The sequence below is a fragment of the Etheostoma cragini genome, chromosome 3 (genome assembly GCF_013103735.1).
Source record: "Etheostoma cragini isolate CJK2018 chromosome 3, CSU_Ecrag_1.0, whole genome shotgun sequence".
NCBI classification, from domain to species: Eukaryota; Metazoa; Chordata; class Actinopteri; order Perciformes; family Percidae; genus Etheostoma; species Etheostoma cragini.
In genome coordinates this window covers 3,524,332-3,550,944 of record NC_048409.1, presented here as the reverse complement: position 1 = coordinate 3,550,944, position 26,613 = coordinate 3,524,332, and the positions used below count along the sequence as shown (strand labels likewise).

The 26,613-nt window shown below is 40.3% G+C and overlaps 1 protein-coding gene across 2 annotated transcripts in view; it reads left to right on the top strand.

Annotated features, from left to right (window-relative positions):
- Positions 1–13,326, top strand: part of rpa1 (replication protein A1) — a 29,182-nt gene extending 15,856 nt beyond the window's left edge. For both annotated transcript variants that reach the window (XM_034866628.1, XM_034866627.1), the window contains 5 exons: positions 2,398–2,524; positions 4,916–5,092; positions 5,941–6,048; positions 6,359–6,445; positions 12,596–13,326. In XM_034866628.1, the coding sequence (XP_034722519.1) occupies positions 2,398–2,524; positions 4,916–5,092; positions 5,941–6,048; positions 6,359–6,445; positions 12,596–12,700 (604 nt within the window). In that variant the 3' untranslated portion in view covers positions 12,701–13,326. The remainder of the gene's footprint in view (positions 1–2,397; positions 2,525–4,915; positions 5,093–5,940; positions 6,049–6,358; positions 6,446–12,595) is intronic.
- Positions 13,327–26,613: the final 13,287 nt, after the last annotated feature.

The following is a 26,613-nucleotide window of genomic DNA, read 5'->3' as shown; positions in this document are numbered from 1 at the left end:
CTGTGGTGGCCAATCTTGTAACCTACAATCAGACTTGGCAGTCCGTTTGAGGTGGTATAAGAGTCCTTTCTGGTAAACAGTAAACATCTCTGCCTCTATTGCCGCCACAAGAAAGTAAAAAAAAAAAAAAAAAAAAAAACTGAGGGTAAAAAAAAAAAACACAAGCATTTTACTGCCCAGGAGATGGTAACAGTTGACTGCAACATGCTCCAAGCCAAAGCACGTTTCTCCCTCAGAAATGTTGATGGATAAACAATCTGATGGAAAACGATAAGTGTTAAATAGTCCACTTGTGCCATGTTTGGGGCTAAAAAGCACAACAGGACATCCCACAAATGGGCCATTTAAGTGACACTCGAAGCCGCACAACCCTGTGGTGAATTGCTGGACAGACTGATCTAGTCTAGATGAAGCCTTACAAAGATGGGAACTGTAACCCTGTCTTAAAGTGATTCATAACTTGTCCAATACACTATATTTTATTCATACAGGTATTCTGAGGTCAAATAACAGGTTAGCAAGGATGTTCAGTGTGCCTTACTGCACTAAATCCTGTTTTGCAAGAAAAATACTGTAGCATAGCAAAAACGTTCCAGTTTGTTTTTCTATGGTGTACGTACTCGGTGGAGCTCTGTATAGGACAAACTCTAAAATTCCACTATTGTGACACAGGTGTTGAGTCTACTGATACGTGCAGAACAAAGAAATTTAAAATGAGAATAAAGGAAAACATATCTTCATTGGTGTTTACATCAGATGAAACAACTTCTGTGGCGTCATTTAAGTTACTGGTAGCTCACCGTTTGACCACGTGTCACTCACTTCAGAGGAAGTGGCTCCCGCCTTGTGACACCCGTTGTGTATTTGCACTTTGCAGCCCAGGCATTAGAGTCTTAGCCCGGAGCCGGGAACACTGCTTACTAAGACTTTCCCATTATCCCCCCCATGCCTCTTGCTCAGACACATCTCTGCTCCTAGCCTGTCCTTGTTTATTGACACACTGACATTTGACATGTCTATAGCATGCACATGCATGTCTGCCAACCTCCAGTCTTCTATCTTGGTGTTCCTGCAAATGGTTTGTCTCTCTGAAGCCACGTCCCGCTAAGCTGGGATCTGCCTTCTTACAGTTGAGTGTTGCACATTTTCTGCCAGGTCTAATTTGTCCTCTTTTTGTCTCCTTCATCACGGCCGCTGTCTGCCAGGCCATTTCAGTTTTCTGTGCTCCTTGCCATGTTTATGATTAACAGCAGCAGCTCCAAAGCTTGATGGTGTCACAGGGGTTTCACGTTGAGTGTCTTACAGTCCTTATGGGTACCTGTCAAATCAGATGTCCAGATCAGCCATGTAACACTGTGAAGCCTTTCTAGTCTGCAGTCTTATCCTTTTGCAAGAGCAGTGCATTTTTAATTATCTCGACTATGTTGTCGCTGCATTGTTCTTCTCTGTAAAACATCTGTCTTTGGAGAGACGTTTAGGTATAACAGAAACGTCTATCTCCATTTTGTCTTGATTTGATTTGTCAGAATATCTTTTTTTTTTTTTTTTTTACTCCTAACTGGGTGCAGGCACAATTACAGCAGAGCAGTGCAGGTACACTAATGAGCAATCTGGTGCCAACAAAGATTTGCTCACATTTGTCAGTAGGTGTGAGACGTTGATAGCTTGTGCGTTGCTCTGGCCACAGTCTGAACGGTTAATGGGGAAATTTAAATTAGTCATGCCCCCTGGTGCAAGGCATGGCCTCGCTGTATTTACAGCCCGACCTCCCCATTGTGCGCCACTCTGCCTTGTGGCCAACAGATTAGGAAGCTCTATTGATCCCTGTGACCTACCCCTCCTCCCTCCACACCCCACACACAACTGCTTTTTACCTCCACCCATCTTTCTTCTACCCTTACTTCCCTCTTCTTCTTCTTCCTATTGTCTTCCCTGAATTATCGAGAACATTGGGCGAAAATGGGTTCCTGATATCACCGTAACAGCCCTGACCCTGGCCGGCTCATCTGTCCCTCTGCTGTTGATTCATTTCACAAGCCTCTCAGCTGAGACATCCTCGCTTTGACAAACCCAAACGGATGCTCTGCCAGGGACAAGAATTTTTCTTTTTTAAGCTAACTCATTTTCTCACATTTTCTGATTCTATTAGACCTATGTTATTTAACTACAATTTATGTTTAGACTGTCTGTCTGGACAATTTGCTGGCTTGGCAAAAAATGGGGTTAGGAAGAGTTGTGATTTTTGATGCATTATCTTTTTAATATTTCCTAACATTTTAAGGACCTAACACTTAATCAAGGAACTAATAAACAGATTAATGTGAGAAGAATATAATAATTACTTGCGGTCCTACTGCTATACTTGGATGACTTAAGTGTTTTTTCTTTTTCACACAGGTATGACAAGGTGGGTCATGCCATGGATGGACAGTCTCTGACAGAGGTGAAAGGCAGCGGGGGAGGACTAACCAACTGGAAGACTCTGGCTGACGTTAAGACGGAGCACCTGGGACATGGAGACAAGGTATACACCGGCTCAGTTTTGCCTTGATGCACATTCAAAATATGGTAAACCCAGACATATTGTTATTCAAGGATTCCTATGAAGATATACAAGGACAAACTGCAGGACTGGCGTTGAACTCCAAAGAGATATGAAAGCGCTCGCAGTTAAGCTGCATCTGTTATTGGAAAACCCACAGAACACAATGCGTGGCTCTACAAATGTAACCTTGTCGGTCGTAGCTCTGCTTTGCAACGGTACTTTTAGCTGAGCGCTAACGTGATGAATCTTCATACTCATTGACTCATATAATCACTGCACCATTGGGTATGTGTGCTTAAAAATGGCACCCTGATCTTCTTCTCATTAATCACCCTTTATTGTGGGTGTCCTCTTACAGTCTTTGGTGTGTGTTCATGGTGAAAGTCACATTTATCTCTAGTATTGATTACAAAGACTGCATAGGCTCTATTATTTGCCCTCTGTAATGAAATTATTGCCCTCAGAAGTAAAGTGATGTGTTCTTTTAATTCCCCCTTTTTTCATTTATACTGTGCAGGGATATAGTGCTCCCAGAATTGTATAAACTGTCTAGACCAGATAATGTGACCTGTGCAGAGATCTTAATTTGTGTAATTTAATATAATTTATCATGCTCTGCGCATTAGAAATTATCACAGTAGGATGAGAATATCCCATTAAAACTAGAACAATTAATGCAAAGGATTATCATAGGGCAACAAAAGACGCAAGAAGAACAATTTTGCTTTTATTTTCTATTTGGAAACACAAAAAAGACGTGAGGACCCATAATTCCTTAAACAAAGAGAAATGCAAAAATACATGGATTACACCAAAGTAGCAGTTATCAGTAAGTCTCGATTAAGTGAAAAATATGTTTTGGTGAATAAGTAGCTTCAGGATTTATTTTCCAATGCAGTGGTGAAAACTGCCCGTCTGCTGCCCGAGGCTGTGAGGGTCCCCGTCTTAACTGCAGGATTCTCAGTCACAGATAGTAACAGGTCTTACTGCTACTCATTTTGCCTTTTTCTGTGTAGCCACTTCAGCTATTCTATCATCTGGAGGCTACAATGCAACTTACCACATTCAATCTTTTTTTTTTTTTTTTCTTCTCTTAAATTTCAACCACCAAATCCTGACTGTTACCATGAGCCTGCTGTCAGGTTAAGTGCTTCTCGTGGCATTGGCTCCCTACTGTTCAGTGGGAAAGGTTTGACCTTAGGCTCTGGCGGCTCCTGCTTCTCCTCATTATGGCGTGTGATAAGGTCCGGTACTGACAAAGGAATTGAGCCAAGGCCGCCCTCAACTCCTCTGAGACATCTAGTACACAGGGTCATGGAGGTCAGCCCCCTTCTACCAAAGCCTGTTGCAATCATTTGTGCCTGTCACAAAGACTTTGTGTCATAATCACAATCTCAAGTTTCCACATTGCTCCCGTGCCCTCTCTGACAGTAAGTGGTCACCCTCCTCTCGTTGGCTTGACGCTGCATTTGTACAGGCCTCTGACAGTGTCTAGAAACAAGCTTCTGTCATCTCCCCACTGTGGCAGCCCCGGTCAGTCGCGCACTAATTGAGGAGGTTTTAACTTGTATAATTGCACCTCTTTTGAAAAGCAGAGGTTTGTGTCTGGCTTGTTTTTGGTAAGTCAAATAAGTAATTAAAAAAGCAGCCAGTGGCTCCTGGTGTGGATACAGGATGGTTTTTCTCTTATTTTGTGGCGGTCATTTACTACATTTAAGGGCTTTTTATGTATAAAAATCAATAGACCTTATTATTGACTTATTTATTTATTATGGGGGGGGGGGGGGGGGGGGTATGGTGCAACAACTATCTTGTACATTAGGGCCTGCCATTAGAGAAAACTCTTCCAGAGGAGGAGAGGTAATGTGACTCATCTGCAAACATGTTGAAACCCCCCACCCCCACCCCACATTCAAGCCCATCCAGGGCTGCTTTTTATATTCATCTATTTTTATCTAATGTGAAATTCATGTCACTTGGTTGGGTGTTTTCCATTCTGAACAGGAATGCTTCCTGAAGGCTGTTTATGTGCAGCCGGTTTCAAAAGTCAGTCTGTTCCCCCACAAGCGCAGCAGCTCGCTCACTAGTTTGCATTTGTCTTCGAGCCATTAGAATTCTGGTTGGGATTGTAACTTTTGCGTCTGCTACACCAATGCTGCTTTCTGACTGTTTGCGTACACCATTACATGTTCCTTAAAATGGCATCCTTATGTTAATGCCGTGCTGTTTTTATTCCGGGTTTTCAACAGTCAAAACACAAAGGTCGTGAGAGAGAGAAGAGACATCGAGCAAGCAGCACAACCCGGTAACATTATTCTGCACTGAACCTATTGTTTATATGCATCTTTGTTTGTTTATATTCCCCTTCAGGCCGACTATTACACCTGCATCGCTACCATAGTGTACCTGCGTAAGGAAAACTGCCTTTACCAGGCCTGTCCCAGCCAGGAATGCAACAAAAAAGTGGTAGACCAACAGAATGGCATGTTCCGCTGTGAAAAGTGTGACAAAGAGTTCCCCAACTTCAAGTACCGCCTCATCCTTGCAGTAAGTGACTCAGCAGTGGCTTCCTTAAAATTTTTCCAGCTGTGCCACCCGTGATACAGGCATTAATTCCATTGCATATATCTTAAGTGCTCTGTTCTTCCTGCTTTTGTCTTGAACAGATGTCTCTTCTGAGGCCATGTGTATCATCCCTCCAGTCCTTCTCATTGTCTCATTTTTCTGTTCTCCTAACTTTCTGTCATTCTGTCTCCTGGGATCCTTTCTCCCCTATGGCCCACCCCCTCTTGTTCAGCATTGCCCCAATCTGCTTGTTGCTGTTAAATTTAGAGCCATTTAAAGCTAACTCGTCGTTTCTGTGGCATGTTTGGTTAATTGTTGCAGCTTTCCATACGGTGCTTGTAGTCAATTTGTAGAAAGTGCATTGAGGAACACAAATACAGGCCTTTATTTCTCTGCTTGTTTGCAAACAAACATAATTTGGAAAGAACAAATGACAACATTTAAATACAAAAACTTTCTTTGTCAGCAACAGAGCAATTGCAGCCAGGCATCTGAAATAAGCGGTTTTTGTTTTGTACCACTCACCGGTCAACATATTGTTATTCTTCACAAGCTGTAGCATAAGCTGTGAATTTGCTTCCACTGTATGCATCACAATAGCACCATGACTAGGCTTGTTTTGCCAGGCTTGCTAGCAGGAAACAGGCTAATATCAAGATGTAATGATTTCTTAAGAGCAGAAGCGTTATGTTAACATATCATTTTTAAGCATCCAGCAAAACTCTCAGCAAACAAAGATCATTTAAACACATGTACATTGATCTATATTGGTGTTCATGCATGTAACCTTTCTTGCTATTTACGCTTTTGTTTTCTATATAATCCGACAGGCCAACGTTGCAGATTACGCGGACAACCAGTGGGTGACTTGCTTCCAGGAGAGTGCAGAGGCCATCCTTGGCCAGAATGCAGCTTACCTTGGGCAGCTCAAGGACTCGGTGAGACTTCTCTTCCTGAATATAATACTGACCTCAGGAAATGGCAAGGGCACAAGCCAAACATCCAGTCTTTTTATTATTTTATGGCCAAACACGCACACTAACACACACACTTGACACCTTAACAACACCTACTGTGCTTTGTTTCTTCATGGCACAATTTAAAAATCAGTTTTTTTTTTTTTTTCAGGGTTCAGTTATCAGATACTTAACTGTATTTGCACTTAAAACTGTGATGAAACTAACGTTTGATTAAAACAATAAATGTACCTCTTAAAAAATGAGCCAATTAAATGTTTCTCACTTGCAGAACGAAGCTGCTTTTGACGAGGTCTTCCAACAAGCCAACTTCCACACTTTTGTCTTCCGCAGCAGAGTGAAGCTAGAAACGTATAACGTGAGTAAAGCAGGATTGGTAATTGGTGTGATAAAATGCCTACGGGTTTGTTGCTGTCATATCATGCTTTGTAGATGGACTGTATTGCTGTTAAAAAGAGAAAATAAGCTTTTAATAAGGCTGGGAGGGAAAGAAAATGGTTCAGCTTCAATCCCCTTACAAGGATCATTCCTATGCAAGCTGAAAATGCATAGCAAGTGAAACGGGTTCTTTATGTTTTAGCTGTTTGTGTCTTTCCTCCGTGTAAGTTTCCCCATTCATTAACAAAGCTACCCTGCTTTCATTTTGACTGACAGAACCGTCTCTAAAACAAAGCGTGTCTCGCGTGTTTGTCCTGGAATGTTGCTCATTTTCCGTGGCTTTGGGAAGGGTGCGCACACAGATTAGTCGCGGTCACTGTTTCCTGTAGGCCACACAGACAGAGGTTTGTTTTGAGGCAAGCACATGAAAGAATTGATTGGGCTGGGACTCTGAGCAGGAAGTTTGGAGTGTAGCCAGAGGCTGCATCCGCCTTCAACACACAGAAGAGGCCACTGTCTGTCACATTCAGCTCAGCATCTTAACTGCCAATGGCACTGCTGCAAGCATGCATTGGCTGCTGCCTCCAGACCCCAAACTCCTTCAACAGAGACACCTGCAGCCCTGCTTCTGGTTTATTCTCACCTTCTCAATACTACAAGCCAGCCATTGTGTTGTGCTCTCACATGTTGTCATGTGTGCAACGATGTTTGTTTGGTGTTGGACAATTAAGGTCCTTAACAGTTAATGACACCTATCCATCCTATCGCGTCACAGTTTTGACAGAAACTCTAACGAGGCGCATCAGAACAGTTCAATTAAGATCTGAAATAGTGGCATGAGGATGAAATGATCCCTAATGATGACATGAAAACATAATGTCAGCTCATTTTAAGGTCACCCTTGCTATGGGATTGCATTAATAGCAATAATGGTAGACGGCACAGTTTTAAGCCTAATGCATTATGTGTCCAATATTTAAGCCAAAACAATTAGTATCAATTAGTTGGTCAAAAGAATATTTTTGTAATTTTTTGTCACTTTGTAAGCAAATTAGCATACCTTGTTCCAGGTTTAATGGCGGTTACCCACTGCTAGTACCAGCTCGGCTCGACTTGACCGTGCAGCCCCGTCCTCCCCTTTTCATTGCAGATTCAGTACCGGGAGGTAAGAGTGGCTGGTTGTCATAGCGACGCCGCAGGAAACTGCCTTGACCTAGCGCAACACACACACAGACCGTCGAAGGTTGTTGTTGATTCTTGCCATGTGGCTGCTGCCACAGCCAAAAGACACATTTAGTTTCAAAAGAAGCTGGAGGCAGAAAAAAACAGCGCTGGCTAAACTACTTAAAACACGGCGGGTTTGTTTAGAACAACCCCCCCACCCCAACCCCACCCTGTCTGTCACTAGCAATGAGCGTGCAGTGATTGGTGACGATTCTCTCCGACCAATCAGTAATGAGGTTTTCACATCAGAACCTTGACGGGGGTGATACTAAAACAAAAGTACCTGTTGGCAGGTACCAGGTACTTTCTTTTCATAGTGGAAAAACAAAAAGTGGCGAGTACAGTCGAGCAGGTACCATGTAATGGGAAAACGCCATCAAATATGACATTTTGCCGCTTTTCTTTGTGGCTGTATTTCCCAATTTTCTGACCTTTTAGAGTTGATCATTAATCTTGAATCTGGGGGGAAAAAAATTCTCATAGGCTATAAACGTTTGTTAGTTGCGGTCGTTTACAACAAATGACAAATCTAATTACTGAAAGACTCTCATTGTCAGACCTTCCTCCACAGTGCTACAGAGGAGGTTCTGGCTAGTCCACAAGACATTCTGGGATGGAAGGCAATTCTTTAAGCCAATCACAATCATCTCGGGCAGTGCTGAGCACAGCACGGAGCAACGGCGCCGCAGAAAAATTGCTTCAGGAAGAAACTCATTTTGGTGGAACATGTGTACGTTCAAAAGTTTTAGTTGTAACAGAAAACTCCGATTGGACAGATAGTCTAGCTAGCTGTCTGGATTTACCCTGCAGAGACATGAGGAGAAGGTAACCAGAGTCTTCAGAAATCCACCAGAGGTTAGAACAGCAACACAAAGAAAGAGGAAGGTGACGGACATCTGACCCAAAATTAGCCACATCTCGTCATTAGCAGTACTTATTGGGCCTTTGGATCAAAATCAAAGTATTATGATGCTTGACTTCAAACCGAACAAAAACCCAAATATGCACAACGTTCTTTATAAGCAAAACCAAAGTACTGTTGAAAGAGCAGCGTGTCCCATTAAGGATCAAAGCTACATTCCAGCTTAATTAATGTCTTTCTGGCATCAAAATTCTCAAAGAAATGAGCATAAAGCCTTTTAAGGATACATATGCTGTGCCGCTGAGAGCCAAAAGCTCTGCCACTTGATATAGTTTTACTATTAAATCCAAACACAGCAATTACAGTGTATTTATCAAAAGTGATTGGCAGTTTGTTTATGTGAGCGTGATGCTTAATGTCATTATTATCACACAAATCAATATCAAAGTTGCATTGTGGGCATTCACATTATTTCTTTTGATACTGTGTGTAGGAAATTGAGTTGTAGCTCTCAAGATGTCACTGGATGAATGACTATCACTATAAATTTGATATTGCTGGCGAAAAGCAATCTTTTAAATATTAGCACTCAGTTATCACTTGACTCTTTGACAGTCTGACGTTTTTAACTTGCCTGACATGAGGAATGTCTGCTTGCGGCTATACTATCTGAACTGTGTGCTGTCATTTAGGTCTCATTGTCCCTGTAGGCTCTGTCTAGACATTATAACCGTTTTTAAGTGTCCCAAAAATAATGGCGCTGATATTGAACATCTAAGGTTTTTCATTGCAGCACTGGCCCACTGGAGGCCCTGTTTCAAATAGCTCAGCTAATATTATTCATTCACTACGGCTGTAATCAACCAAAGAAAATCTTGGTCGACTAAGGTCCTGAAATTTCGACTAAAAATCGACTTGGGGGCGGCGGAGGGGCGGAAATTATTACTTATTTGCAGTATATTAAATAGTTTTTGACCTAATTATTTCACACTCGTCTGTCGGCTCTGACAGCGCTCTGTGCATGTCCTCGCAAGGAGCTGCTGAACATGGAGACACGAATAGACTATCAGTTTAAAGCTTTTACTCTTAAACACAAAAGGCACATCCACTTTAATATACACTGTATATTTTAACATATCTGTGGTCGAGCTCGGTGCCTCGCTGTGTTGTATAGTCCATGCATGACGGTGTGGCGTGCTGGCGCAGGATATTAACAAGTTCTTCAAACCTCAGCCCTCCACAACAGCAATGGGCCTCATATCAAGTCAACAATTGCTTCCGTGATATTATTTTTGCGTTTGGATGGTAGAGGTTTAACATCCAGCGGGGTCTGGGTGTGTCTGGGGAACGCTACCGTCGTTGCGTGTGGGTGCGCCGGTAGTTATAAAACGATTATTAGACTATGAAATATGCCAATTCGGATATGTTCATACAGCCTACTCAAAACAGACAGGGCAACCTAACGCAGACAAGTTAGCTTACCGTTTTTAGGTGATACGCCATCTTTGTAGTTGAGCTGCGACATGCAAACTGTTGCTTGCAAACTTTGCATTCCACTTTTTTCCTATCTTGTTATCTATTTTTGTAAAATGCTACCACACTGGTGATGTCTTCGACATGGTAGAGGAGGACTGATTGTAAATTAAACCCTCACAATTAAACAAATATTCAGCAAACCACTAAGCACTTTCTAGTTCTTTCTTCAATCTGTCCCCAGTGGGTTGGGCTAATCCAAAAATAGTGAAAACAAGGGGGGTGGTCTACAGACCGACTGTTACCTGTGAAACGGGGTGCTCTAAAAACAACCCCGTTAGCAATTAGTGCTTTCCACCCATAGACCCTAACGGTCTATGCTTCCACCTGATGAAATTAACACGGCCAAAAATCGACCAATCAGAATTTTGGTCGAGCCAGAACGTACCGACCAATAAATCAACTGGGAGATTACAGCCCTAGCATTCTCAATCTAAATCCTTTGCCTTACAAGATATGATCATCAATAATCCCACGATGAAGTCTTTGACATTATTCTGGGGTGACAGTGGGGGGTGTAGAGTAGCCCGAGTACTGCTGATTTTCCAACCCACCGGTGTAGCAGTGTGAGCATCAAATCTACAGGTAGCAACTATGTGAGGGATTTAAAGTAAGATGCTTTTGTGTCATTCATCAGATCCTGGTGTCTGAGTGTCTGCGCCCAATTTTCAGTCGATTCTTCCTCCCTGCTGCTCGTTTAAACGCTGTAATAGGAAACAAAATGTCTTGTTTTGCGAGTATGAAATAGTTTCCTTGGTTTCTGTGTTCTGTAAAGGGTTTCTGGCGAGTTTAAAGCTGTTAGAAAAAAAAAATATATATATATATTTTATATCCTATTATGTTTATATCCACGTATGCTAGCTGTTGAGCAGTGTAATTTCATGATTCTAATCATTTTGTCAGATTTAAATCAGCTTTTATGGCCAAATAAATGTCAACACATTGAATTAATTAGATTTTCAAAGTTATACATGGAAACAAATTCCACATATTCTACACACATACAGATAGATAGATAGATAGATAGATAGATAGATAGATAGATAGATAGATAGATACTTTATTCATCCCGTAGAAAATTTGAGACATCCAGTAGCAAGACAACCATAACACAACGAACATATATATACACATCTACCACTCAGACATAAAAATAAAAATCACTCACGGAAATGCAATGACCATGATAAGGTGAGATACTATTGTAGCCTGTGTGTAATGACAGTGCAAAAGTGAACAGTGCAGGGATTGAACATTGCAGTAGATCGGGATAAAATATGAACTATGACTATAAAATATAAACCTAATAACCTATAAACTGACTGACTGAATTGAATTCAGACATATTCTTTCTTCCGCACAATAAAGAAGGGTTTAACCCTAACTCACACCAGGATAGCAGCCAGACGTGACATACAATGCAATGCCAAAGTTTTAGTATCCCGTTCATTTATCCATACCAAGGTTAAACATGGCCGTAAATTCTACTTCGTGTCAAGCTATAATGATGAAGTCTTCCTCTAATAGGGCCATATTTCTCTTGCATCATATGAAACAAGCAACGAGGTTTGGAACGGGCTATTGTGAAAGAATGTGGGCGCAGTCCAAAGGCAGACGGTGTACAATTAAACCACTTAAGCTGCAGAGGATTAATGGAGATGAAATGAGTGTAACCTCTGTTTAAATATGGAGAATAATGGCCCGGGTAGAAATGACCTTTCCCTGTCTAGACGGCTGTGGAGGTGGATATGGCTTTAAAAGCCGCCTCTTGTGAAACATTCTTTTGAATGCCAAACGCACTTCATATACCCAGTCCAAACGTGTCACATTAACCTACTTTATCACGGGGGAAGAGAAGAGGCCTATTTATTGTGTGTTTCCACTAGATGGAGGATGGAAAAAATCGATACAGCATAGCATCGCAATATTTTCATTGGAAATACTGTATTGATACACAGGTGCCAATTATGGATCTTTTACTATATATGTGTTGGAGAGTTTGTCTGCTTGACAATCCTATTTTTGCAGCAATAAAATCGAAGTGATATGAACAATCAGAGAAATGTATCCTTTTTTTTTTAGATAGAACATATGTTTTACAAAGTTTCCTTTTGGGGACATCATTTGAAATTGGGGAAAAATTAGAAGTTGGAAAAAAGGTTGAAAATGGCAATATATTGCAATATGTTAAAAATAAAAATAATATCGTATTTTGGCATAAGTATCATGATGATATCGCATCATGAGGCGTCTGGTGACTCCCGCCCCAATGGATAGATGAGTAGATATATATAGATGGATAGATATGCAACCTATAGTCTTGTCCATGTTAAATCCGATAAAAAGCTCATACAGGCTAATTTTACACACACTGAATTTTGTTGGAAAAACCAGTTGTATTAACATCAGCAAACATCTGTGTGCTTATGTGTGTGAGCTTTGTTTTGCCCAGCATATGCTGGCCTGAAATGTACGACACGTGAATGCGTTTCCTTCTTGTTTGCCCGGCAGGATGAATCCAGGATCAAGGCTACAGTGATGGAGGTGAAGCCTGTTGACCATAAGGACTACAGCAAGAGGTTGATCATGAACATAAGGAAACTGGCTGCTCAGTAAGGTCTTATCATTTATGCCAAGATTCCGCTTGGTTTTATCCTTTTTTTCTGTACAGTCAACAAACAGCCCTACATGTATGAACAAGTTTAGTTTTCTTTTTGGGCCATTTGTTACTTCCCTGTCATCGTGACTGTTCACTTTTCCTTTGTGAAATAATGATTAGTGGCAGGATTTATTTTTGTGGCTGAACATTACGGACAATGACTTTTTCTTTTCTTTTTGTTATGTGGGGGAGCAGAGAGTGGGTCAGTAAGCCACAAAATCATTTTTCACTGTGTCTGTCTTAAGTCAGCCAGTTGTTCTGTGGTTATGTGTGGGTGGTGGCAGCTTTAAGCAGAAGAGCGCTTATGTAGCTAGCACTTTTCACTTTAGGACATGAACTTAAAACGGCTGGGCTGGACCTGCACATCCCTGATAAGACCACTTACTCGCCCACTTTTTTTTTTGCTCCGTCTCTCACATACTTCCATACACACATGCACAGTCCAGACCTAAGGGGAAATGTACTGCAGTCTATGTAAGTAGATCCAATGCATTGTTCATATTTACAATGCCTGCAACTGTTTTGTGTGTGGTGTAATTCATTTTCTTTGTGATAATTGTGAAAATAAAGATGTTATCAAGTTATTGTCTATTTTACAACGGATGCTTTTCTCTCTGTCAGATGTCTATTTGCATGAATTACAGTCCATAAACAGTAATGTATACATCTATTGAGCTGGCAGGCCTATCCCTTATAGGCCCTGATCCTAACCTGTGCAATCAAAGCGAACAGAAACATGCAGACATGTTTTTTAGGAGTTGCACTGTTTGTAGGGGATTTATTCAAGGGCTGGTACACAATGCTCAGATGTGCAACACATTTCCCCGCAAACCTGACTTTCATGTTGTAATAAAGCAGAACATCAGGGAGGCTGCACCTTCCCATTTTTCTTGTGATAGCATCTCGTTTCTGCTGAGCGCTGCATCTGTTGCCTGTAGACTGCTCAGATGGTCTTTAACTGGTAAGGAAAGGTCCGTTTTACTTAATTTTTAATATTGCCAGCCATGCCTCGAGATATTGATGCAAGTTTGCCTGTGATCGCCTTCCTACATCTCCCTGCTGGCGTGGTTATTCTAACATTAATGCGCTCTCTTCTCCTAGGTAAATATATCCAATAAATATAAATAAAGTACTAGGATACAATATACATACGCACCTACACACAATATGCACGAAATAATAATAGGAATAAAATACAACAATAACAACAACAATATATGTAATATATGGCTCGCTACCAAAGATAGAATGTTAATCTTTGACCCAACCAGAGCCCTAAAAGGCTTGGGACCCAGAGCTTTATTTACAAGAATTATTCAAAATTACCGGACCAAAGAAGACTCGTGGAGGTTCTTATTTAAATTATTACAGCCACAAAAATATGAGCAAATCAGAATTGTACGTCAGAATGTAAACCTGGCCACCGATAATAAGCACAGTGACATTAACCATCGTGTTGTCTTCCCTTAGACCAACATTTCGTTTTTCTGGGTCGCTTCCCCCCCCCCCCCCCAAAAAAAAATGCCTGCCTATTCTAAATGTATATGCCCATAAGATTGAGCACCATCAATAATTACCTAGTGTAATTATTGTTTTTCTTTGATGTGTTCCATGATATTCCATCTTTTTTAAGATGAGAAACTTCTCATTTTAATCCACGTTCCTTCATGTCGGCTTCCACCACTTTGCATAACGTGTGTTGAAGGTTGAAAGCTTTCCGTTTAATTTGAACCTATTCACATCCACCTCTTTTTGTTTGATAACTTACAATAATGATATAAAAGAACTGCATGGTCAAAATGCATATACAAGGCTTCATTCAAAACCTATCAGTCAGTCAATCAGTTCCCTGTCTATGAGTCACATTTCAATAACAGTTACTAAGACGTGTGTTATGCCATTCCATGCAAAATACCAAATATACCTTTTCAACCTTTTAGGAGAGTTTTCAGTATGGGTGGGGGGGGGGGTCCCCATACCTCTCCAATCGATTGGTTGGGGTGACCAAATCATGCTAAGTGCTTTAACATTAACTTTATGACATTAGAAAAAATGAAATCCTCAAAGTGTGTGGAAAACCTTTTGACATTAATGAAAACGATGTTAATCATCTTATTTTTGTAATAATACAATGATATTTATTCGTAAGTTAACCCTTGTTAACTTCTTCTCGTAAAAGGGAAAATCAACACTTTTGTTGACGCTTTTTATTGATGTTTTTAACTTTTTCTTACATTTTTGTCCCTATTTTCAACACTTTTGACGCTTTTTTTCAATGTCTATCAATTTTTGGGACATTTAACACTACATAACACTAACTTTCAACTTTAGTTTTACAGTTATTTTTGGAATTTATGGTCAATAAACCTCATTTAAAGGAAATTCTACCTCATGTTTGAGTTAGAAAAGCAGAAATTAGGTATTATTTAGGCTAAGATTAAAGGAATGTATGTTGATGAATAATCACAAACTGGAATATGTCAACTTTTATTCAACACTTTCTCAAAACCACTTCAATTTGTTTGTAAATGCTATAAAACTGAATAAGACACCCATAAATTAATGAAAGAGATTTGTACTTGCCAAAGAGCGTTGCGTGGAATCAATCATGTTATTTTGGGAAATTAAAAAGAACAACGATATAGGAAAACTAGTCAATTTGACCTGAGGACGACATGAGGGTTAAATTGAGTTCCCAGTGTTCTGTCTTATAAGATGTTGAACATCAACCCAAAATATTTTAGTATACATACAGCAACCTTATTACAACCATTGTTCAGCCAGTGTTCCAACTATACCGTGACCTTTGGGGGAGCCCACTTTATTTTTTTTATTTTTTTTTACCAGGTTCACTTGAGACTTCCAATGACTTCCAATGACTTTACACACAGTTACAAGTGTATAAATACAATGCAATTGGAGTATATTCAATTCAGTTTTATTTATAGTATCAAATCATAACCAAAGTTATCTCGAGACACTTTATGGATAGAGTAGGTCTAGACCACATTTTATAATTTACAAAGCCCCAACAATTCTAGTAAATGCCCCAGGAGCAAGCAATTGGTACGTGCGACAGTGGCGAGGAAAAACTTAAAACCAAATCCTCATGCTAAACTGATCCTGAGTCCATGAATCCTATGTCTCCTGTCTTCTCCTCCCATTTTGGAAATAAAGCAGTTAATCCTATGCAAACACAATTACATTAACGGAATTCACATTGCAGTTACGTGACTGTGGAACCAGTATAACCAAGGGGTCGAGTCAGAATAATCACCAGTCTAATCTTTAATTTTATGGAGTGCCTTGGTGCTGACAACATAGCTCCATACTGCAGGATCTGTTTAAAGGAGCATCATGGAAGTCATTCAGAAAGTGGGAAAGCCTCGGGCCCCGACGACGTGCAGGAGGAAGACCCCTTGGGTACCTCTGTAAGGAATGGGAGTACACAGTGTGTGTATTTCTAAAGATTCATGGGTCTCGTTCCTTTCCTGAGCCAGGGGTATTTGTGTGTGTGTGTGTGTGTGTGTGTGTGTGTGTGTGTGAGAGAGAGAGAAAGTGTACGTGCGTGTGAGAGAAAGTGTGTGTGTGTGTGTGTGAGTGAGAGAGGGGGAGCGAAAGTGTGTCTGTGTGTGTTCAAGAGAGAAAGAAAGTGTGCGTGTGTGTTTGTGTGTGTGAAAGAGAGAAAGTGCGTGCGTGTGTGTCGGAGAAAGTGTGTGTGAGAGAGAGAAAGTGTGTGTGTTTGTGTGTGCATGTGTGTGTTTGTGTGCGCGTGTGTGTAAGAGAGAGAGAAAGTGTGTGCGTGCATGTGTGTGTGCGTGCGTGCATGCGTGTGCGTGTGTGTGTGCGTGTGTGAGTCTTGTCTAGGGACCTGTTGGCCATACAGGTCCCTGCTCTTTTTCTCTGACTGACGCCAAACCGCTTCGCCGGAGAGAGAGAAACTACGTGTCTCTGTCTCCTGATGGGCTGCAGAAGATTGTCAGTCAACATGTCTGGCAGGTGGAGAGCTGATGGTTACAATAATTGTTGCAATCAAATAAAGCAATAATCCATTGTAGCTTTTGGAAAGCAGTGCAGATTGAATCTGTAGATACAAATGTGTCTTGGCCCTCTATCCTGTTTCCACTTTAATTGGATTTGGGCTTAGATAAAGCTGTTTGTTTCTTCTCGAGTACTAGATTATAAGGTCATGGAGAGAGAGTTTGTGTTGTTATTTTCTCTGCAGTGTCTCGTTGTCATTGTCAGCGCGAGGCGTCCTGAAGAACACGCTTCTCTTTGATTCAATTTCAACGAATCGTTTTCAGTTTGGTGCTTTTGTTTCTCCTTGAAACTAGTGAAAAGTCAGACTACGGAGAAAGTTGCTTTGTACGATTCTTATGGTTACCGTGGCAATCTCCAAAGATTACACACTTCTGTGCCACGCATTTTTCTCCTATACACCAAACAGTTCAGGCGACGGCATTAAAGTGGACAATGTGTAATGGTATGACGTCTTCACTGACTTCACTTCACAGCCCAACCCCACCCCCCCCCGCCCCCCGGACTTTCTTCTTCCCACCTACTGTGCAATGATATATATTATATAATAATTCAGAAGAAACTGAAATGCTGTGCAATTTCATTACTGTGCAATAATTAACACTTGATCATTTAATTTCCCAGCTGTGCAACATTCAAATCTGTAATACTTATGATACACCTATAACTGTGCAATTTCATAACCCTTTGATATTATTTTCATAATTTGTATACAAACCATATTTATCTTTTTTTTATGTATATAGTTGTCTCTGGAACTGTGCACCCATTCCCCCCCCCCCCCCCCCCCCCCCCCCCCCCTACTACTTATATGTGATTCCATGTTATATTCCATCTCCCTGACACTTGTTGCAGATGTGTTGCACATGTGTATAATGAAAATAACGATATTCTATCCTATTCTGCTTTAATCTCTGGGCTTTGTGCCATCAAACCTCCACTGAAAGACACATGAGGTTATCTTTATTTATTCACTTGTTTCTTCAACTCTTTCCTCCTTTTAGTTCCACATTCAGTAACCTTTCTCTTGACCGTGTGCGTGAGAGGAGCTTATTCATGTACCCAGGTGATGTGAATTTGGCTCTCAGTTTAGTTTACCTCAAATAGTGCTTCAGGAAAGAATTGGGTTGGATGTTCCAACCGTTTCCGCTATAACACATTATGCAAAAGGTCTTTATGTTTAACAGTGTACAGCTCTGTTTTTTCTTCTTCTCCTTTTAGTCCCATCGTGTGACCATCACGGCATGTCTTCGTTCACTCTCCATTCTGTAACCGGGGACCTCGTGAATAAAACACTGCGCACAGGAAATAGCCACATGTAGAAAACCGGGCGTACGCCAGGTCCTGCACGCCTTTCCTTCATACATCACACTGAACGAGTCACCAACCCCACATTGCCACCTCCCGTAAATTAATATGGAAATGACTATAAATTTCGTCACTCTTTGTCAAATCACAACAGATTATCCTGTACAGAAGAAGATTAGGCCCTCTGGTGAAAAATGTATTTGAGTTCTGAATTTAATCTCAGAATTCTGACTTTTATATCAGAATACTGAGATTAAAGTCAAAATTCTGACGTTTATCTCAGAATTTGACTTTATTTTCAGAATTTTGACTTGAATCTCAGATTAAAGAAATGCTAGCATGCTTGTTGCACTTGTATGAATCATGTTGTAGCTGGTTAGCCTAAGGCATGGTCGGGAACTCTTTGTACACACATTGTTCTGGACGTCAGTGGCAGAAATGATTGGGAAATTTACATCCAGAACCCAAGGTCTCTCGGAGGAGCAGCGGGACTGTTAAAAGTCTATTAAAAGAAGAGAAATGTTCTCCCCTCGTCTTAAAATGGCCCTAAATCAATGCAAGAGCAACCTACTTGCTGTTTACTGTTGCAACGAAACGCTTGGTTACGATGTAACCCTGGTTCTCTGAGTAAAGACTATTTTTCCAGTCATATATCTTAACTAAAGTGATCTTTAAAAGATTGTTGGAATCTCCTGTCGTCCAAATCTCGTGTCCCATTATGGCAACCTTTTCTGCACTGCCCGATTCCAGCATTTGAATCATCCTTTCACCATCTGAAGGGACGTGCAAGCTGCCTTTTGTAGAAAGAACTGGCCCTCTCTCTCCAAAATGACCTGTATTTGGCCAACGTCTCCTGTCCCCGGCTGCATTTTTTTAAAGCCTGAAAAAGGAGGGCCAGAGGAGGTGCAGAAGTCTAGTTATCTCTCAAATCACTTGAATTACAATATGCTGAACGGGGTGTTATGGAATCTGCCCCAAAAAACTGCCTAGCCCGGCTTCAGATGTCTGTGTCAGTCGGTCTGTCTGTGCCTGCTCTCTGCTGCTGAGCAACTCACTCTCCTGGTTGCTCTTAAAAGATCCTCTAAGGAGGCCTTTGGTGTTCAGTGTGCAGTCTCTTGGCATAATTACTGTGTGTGTGTGTGTGTATATATTTAATTTTATATATCTCTGATTCTTGAAATAAGGGACAAAACATGTCCCCCATCAAAATGTTGCAATTTGCCTTAAAAAACAATAAATCATTTGTTTTAAAAAAGCTTTAAAAGTTGAATATGAAAGACTTATGTATGTGTAGACCCTTAGTTTTTTATATATTTATATTATTTCATAGTAATTTTACAAAAATACCGGCACTGTACTATGAAAGCCCATGCAAATGAACTCGTCCTCAGTAGAGGTCACAGTACCAAACTGCAAAAAAAAAGGGTTTTAAAATGCACAAAATGCACACATATGAATATGAGGTTAATTGCATGGCTTAATAAAATATCACAACATACTTAAAGTGAACATTGCATTATTTTGTACATTAACACAGCTTTCAAAATCTGTCATCAAGTCATGTCAACTCCGTCAGATATTTTTCAAATTAAAAATAAATCAGGCATATTTTGGTCAGCTTTAACCCTGAGGACCCCCTTTGACTTCTTCCTGTTGAAATACTGTATATGTATATATACATATACAGTATTTATATATTTTAATTCATTTCTTTATTTTTTATTTGTATACGTACATATATACATTTGTGTGTACATTTAATTCTAAACAAACATAATTATAATTTATTTTTGTATTTATATGTTTTTGTGTTTATTGTTGTGTCTTTATTTTTTTCATTTATATACATACATTTATACATTTAAATACATATATTTAATTCTAAACACATAATTTTAAATACATATATATTTTAATTTATTTTTGTATTTATATTTTCTGTATTTATTTTTGTGTTTTTACATTTTTTATTTATACACATACGTTTATATTTACATACAGTGAATATATAGATACAGTGTGTACATACAATATATATACCCAGTATATGTCTTCTCTGGGAAATTAGAAAACACTCTTGCTCTCATGTGTTTAAAGCAGCAACAAATCAGTTATATTCGCAAACAGAGCCATTTTCTCAGCCCTAGAGCACCATTTATTTAATTTTACCTTTTGCTTTTTTTTTCCCACATGTACTAAGAAGAATGATGGTGGGGGTTTGTCCTGCAGCTGTCAGTTTTTTTTTCCTTCTTAAAGGAACAGAATCAGCACCACAGGGGCGTTTGAACGGTGCCGGTGGAATATTTTTAAGATTCTCATTACATCGAAGGAGGAAAAAAAAAAACATCAAAGGTTCAGCGCGTCACTGAAATTACTATTCCTGGTACGCTTTCCGATATCAAAATAACTTTGAAGTTTCATGTTGCGTTTTTGTAAACCTCACAAAGGAACTGACACGCCGCGCTTCGAGATGGGCAGGTCTTCATTCGGTATGTACAGGTGCGGCTGACCTTGGTCGAGGTCCTCTTTAATTGGATGACCCGTTGCTTTGAATAAGGGCTCCTTATCAGGGAAACACTGGGGAGAGGCATCATCTCGGAGTTCATTGAAGTGTCAAGATAACAAGCGATTAGACAGTGTGAGGAGACATGGTGCAAGACTGTCCGAGCCCATCGCCACACGGAAAGTACATCGAATGTGTGTCATCCCCCCCTTTCACCAGCCAACCTCAGGCTGTCAACTAACGGATATTCTAAACTGGGATAAGTGCTCGAATTGTAAAACGGAACAGGAATGTTTCTTTTTACAATTCGGGCTGCACGATATGGGTACAAATATCGGATAATGTTAAATATCACAATAACGATACTCCTCGCGATAAATGAACAGATTTTCCTTTTTACGTTTCTGCTGCTTTGAGTATTGAGTATACTGTATACCAACATTCTTTCCTTGAACAAAATTGAACATTGAATACAATGTAAATTCACCATTTAAAAATTTGTATGGGATTTGAGAGGTATGGGACATTTTAAAGTGCGGTTTTCCGCTAATGTATTCTTTTAAATAACACAGAAACATCCCGTGTGTTTTTGTTGCCCCAGTTGATGTTGTATGTGTATATACAGTATGTTGTGCAGAAGACCTAATTTCAATGTTGGGAGAGAGGAAAAAGCGGCAGTGCTGAGGTTGGGAGTAAACAAACAACGGGGGGTAAAGAAGAAAGAGAAGAAGAAGAAGAAGAAGAAGAAGAAGAAGAAGAAGAAGAAGAAGACAATAACAAAAATGTCTTACTGGAGAGACGTCGAGATTCGTGAACTTCTGTCTGTAAGAGCCGACTCAGGAATTGTCAAGTAAATTCAAGGATATATATGTGTATATATATATATATATACATAACTGTGTATATGTACAGTACAGGCCAAAAGTTCAAAGTCCTTCTCATTCAATGCGTTTCCTTTATTTTCATGACTATTTATATTGTAGATTATCACTGAAGGCATCAAAACTATAAATGAACACATGTGGAATTATGTACTTCACAAAAAGTGTGAATTAACTGAAAACATGTCGGGCGACTACCTCTTGAAGCTCATTGAGAAAATTGCCAAGAGTGTGCAAAGCAGTAGTCAGAACAAAGAATAGAAGAATAGAAGACATGTTTTCAGGTATGTCACACTGTTTTGTTATATAACTCCACATATTCATTCATAGTTTTGATGCCTTCATCGATAATCTACAATGTGAATAGTCATGAAAAAGGTGTTTCCAAACTTTTGGCTTGTACTACATAGGACATTATGTTCTTAGTTTGTTTTGTGATGTGTACATATGTATGTAAAAAACGTGTTTATGTTATGTGTCTTTGGTCAGTTTTTCCAGAGAGCTTTATAAATGGTCATGTGTTGTACTTCTGATACTGTACAGCTCTGTTCTTGGATCCTGTATCCAGTTCTCTTCCTCCCCACGTTCACACCACTTTGCCTTGCTCTCCTTTGCGGCCTCTGCACAGAGACATTTTTAATAGTCCCTGTGTTGTGGGATTTGAACAGGCTTTTTAAGTTATGTAACTGGGCCCTGCTTGAGCTGCTTCAGTGCCTCTATTTCCCTCCCTTCTTGTTTTCCCCTGTCCCTCGTCTTCACTTTTTCATGCGTTGTGGCTTTAATTGTTTAGAAATGCTGGGGGAGTTCCCTTAAGGGTTGAGTGTGTGACCCACCTGTCCTAGGTCCGCTTGTGTCCCTGTGCACGTGTCTCAAGGACGCCACAACAGGAAAATGCCAGTTCTAAATATGTCAGTTGGACTCCTTATCCTCTGTGCTTCTTTCTCCTTCTCTGTACATTCCACGTATGTCTAGTATTCCTCAATGTGGAGTTTGTCTTTTAGCATTTGCTTTTTTTCCCTTGTTGTCCTATGTTTCTTCAGTATTTCTCTTCAGTGGGCGCCCACATCATCTCCTCAGTGCACTGGGAGTCCAAGTGCATTCAAACACGATTGTTTGAATTTATGCCAAGGTGTTGTTGGGAAAACTGAATTTGCTCGCTATGCTTGCTCCTCTGTTTCTCCCCGGGATACAGATTGTATCTCCATGTCAACTAGGCCAGGCCGAGAGAAGAGTCGCCCCCTGAGGGGAGGCCTTAGCCTCAGGCCCTGCAACAATACGTCTCCATGGTCCAGCCCTATCCATGCTCCGGGTGATGCACCATAGCGAAACAGTGATTTGTCTCCCGCATCGGCATAATACTCCATTTGCACAAACCCTTTTGAGATGCCTTCCTACTACCAAAGTAAAAAAGCAATTGGCTTATATTTACCTGCTGTCAGTGGAAGCTTTTCCTGTTCCTGGAACAAGATAAAATAAGGGGAAGTCAGGAAGAGCGACTGTGCTGTCTCAGGAGCTGACAGAGTGCCTACACAGGCAGCACTTCCTGGTGGAGATGATATTTTGACATCTTTCTAAAGACCTCTCGAAGATGAGACAGGATCTGGAGAACCCCTTTAGTCAGTCGTGCGAATGGAATGGAAAAAGTGAAGGCTGGAGTTAAATAAAAAAACCAACAAAAGAAAATCGAAGACGGCGCTTCAGAAGTGCTAAATCAAACCCAGGGACCTGGAGAACATGGCGGTTGACCGCAACACCTGGCGGCAGCTGTGTCCAGATGGGACCCAAGGATTGGAGGAGGAAAGGACATTCAGGAGACAACAAAGAAGGCGCAGGAGGAACAAACCAACAGTAATGAATAGCAGTAATGCCCCACTTGCAACAGAACCTGTGGATCCAGAATGGGAGTGTTTGGCCATCAGAAAAATCACTGTCAAAAAAACAAAAGTCAAATCATTGGAATTTAAGGGTTGGGGAAAAGAAATTGATACAGCATAGTATCGCGATATTGTCAGTGGCAATACTGTATCGATACCTCAGGGGCCAAGTATGGATCTTTTATTATACAATTGTATTGCATTTTTGCAGCAATGACATTGAAGTGATATGAACAAACATAGAAATAAATGTTTGTATTTATTCTACAATGTTAGATGAAGGTCTTTCAGAATGATATCAGTATTTAATGACATTGAGGGGGTTGAAATAATGTGGTTTCACTCACTCAGGAGGTTAGGATTGGAGGTCAGGGATTATGGCGGATAAAACACATGTTGACAAAGTTTCCTTTTGGGGACATTGTTTGAAATTGGGAAAAATTAGAAGTTGGAAAAAAGGTTGTATATTGCAATATTATTGTATTGTGGCATAAGTCTTGTGATGATATTGTATCGGGAGGCGACTGGTGATTCCCACCCCTATTGGATTTTTCGGTGTGTGTGTGTGTGTGTGTGTGTGCGTGTGTGTGTGTGTGTGTGTACTCCAAAGTGAGACAATTAGAGCTATAAAAAACTCTGTTTAAAACTGTCAGATTACTCATATACCTAGGTTAAAGAACACAAATACTGAGAATTTTTGTGTCACATTGTGCTCTTCAGTCAAAGGCTTCAATCGTCGGTTTGAGAGCTCGTCTTCAAACCAACACAACAAGCAGAGCCGGTACAGTGGTAGAGTCTTGGCTGCACCAGTGGCTCTTGGTCGTATCACTTTCTGGAGTGTGACTTTCACATTGTTGTGTCTTCCTCTTCCTCTAGCTCTCCTTCCCACATTATCATATTAGAGAAAAAAAGAGAAAGCCCCACCGTCGCAAACACAACTTAGCTGTCAACGTGCGTCAGCTTCTCTCCTGCCAACTCCACGGCTTTACTTCAGCAGATGCCTCGCAGCTATCAAGTCACATCATTACTTAAAAGCCATTGTGCCTCGTGTTTGACTAATAGAATCAACAAACCGAAAGCGGGAGTAGAGGGAGAAACTAAGGGATGCTTTATCGCAATCGTTAATGAGGGAAAATTAAGCTAATGTGAAGAATTACTCTGACGAGCTATAATTAAACAACATCTAATGCCAACTGTGTGTCTTCTGAGGAGCTCCAGGCAATGCACGCATGTCTGTGGTGGGAGAGATAACGCTGCTGTGTGGGTGGGAATGCCTCCTCGAGCCAGCAGTAGCCTGAACTAGCACCCATTGTTTTTGCCTAATTGAAGTCCATGGTTTGGCCAAGAAGTGACCTATGTGTTTCCTGGCCGGTGTTTGAAGACGGCGAGGAAGCCGCGGGGGGTAAATTTAATGGTCTGTGTGTTTGAGCAGTATTTGGACTGTTTATCCCATCAGCGGCTGCACCATTGAACCACGCGGGAAACGTACCCAGCGCAGCAGGAGGAAAATATGTCACTGTTGAACCCGAGGATGTGTGTCTTTGACTGGGAGCTGTGCTGGAACAATCCAAGGTGGCGGGACAGTGTGAAGCCAGGCCTTATTTACAGGCATCAAAGCCAGGTGGAGGGATGTATGGGTCATCATCTAAATCCCTTCTTTCATGCCTGGGAATCCTGGAATCAACAACAACCCCTTAAAACTGGGGTTTACACTGCGTCTGACAACATGGGGCCTGCTGTTGTCCCATGCCGTGTTCTATACTCTCCTGATAAAGAAATAAGCCCAGGATCTGGAGTCACCAGGAGCAGTGCTTCAATAACCAGGGGATTGTGTGAGATTGTAATAAATAAACAGTGCGGTGTGAGAGTAGAGAAAACAGAATTTATGGTTTGAACAATAAGAAACAGAAAGGACATGATGTCCTTTTTAGATTGGGAGATGCTGTAGTATTTACTTTATGTAGAAATAACAGGACTTTCCCGGATAATGCAATAGTAACAATCCTATAGTTAAGGTTCAAAGGGGTGTGATTGATTCATCAGTTTCATGTTCATTTAAGAAAAAGAAATGCAATATTTTATGATGAAAAAAAAAGGCGTGGTTACTTGCAGGGTACAAAATTAGCACCATCTACCAGTCAAATGCCTGTAAAATATGAAAGTGGCTGGCAGATTTCATTCACTCACCTGCAAAAAAATTAATTTTGGACCCTGCTTGTGTTTGTCACATACCATTAAAATAACTAATTGATGTATTTCATTCAAAAAATGCATGAATAGATATTAAAACATTTGACAGAGACAATTCTGTTGTTATTTGCGATTATTTCAGAGACAATTAATTGTACATAAAATGTGAAAATTGTCACAGCTCTACTCAGGAATGTCAGTTACACAATGAGATCTTTCCACATTTGCTTACAATAGCTAACATAAACTACTAGGTGTGTCTTGATAATGTCAATCGCATTATAGTTTTTTCATATTTCTTTTTACACCTTAAATTAGAATGCAATACTTTTATAAACCTTTAAAAGTCAACTCTGGTTCTTCACAGTGTCATTGCTTTTAACCCTAGTGCTGTCTTTGGGTCAAATTGACCCGTTTTCTGTTAATTTATTTTATTTTTTTGTCACAAAAGATGGACTGTCGAAATTTGCTGAAAATGTAAAAAAGCACCCACAACATTGAAAAAGTGACAACAATTTTGAAAAAGTGACCAAAATGTTTTTTTTTCATGGTTGATGGGAAGATAACACAACGGTTAACTAGGTGCCCTTTAAGTTGGAAGTCTGCATTAGCTCAAGTTAAGTGTAATGTCTTGTTTGTGTTCTAGTATGTATAGCGTATGTATAGAGATTTGTGGTGTAGTATGAAACATGCCTCCATGAATAATCGTTATAAGATTGCAATTTCAATTAATGATTTCATTTTTCAACAAATTTGAATTTTTTAGTTTTCTTGTTTTAATGACTTTGATTCTCATTTAATTCTACGAGCCAACTGCCTTTTGAACGCTACTACTTTCTTCTGTGAGTTTTAACCCCCCTGTTGGCATTAATTATTATTAATCACATGGTTGGATTTCATCAACCATGAAAAAAATCCTTTTTTTTAACATCATCATCGCTTTTTCCGACACTTTTGTCATTGTTTTTCAATGTTGTGGTTGCTTTTTAAAAAAATGTTTTTTGATATTTTTAATGTTGACATGTTCAGCTTATTTTGCCGGCCATTTTTGGTGACTTAATTTTTTTTTTACTGCA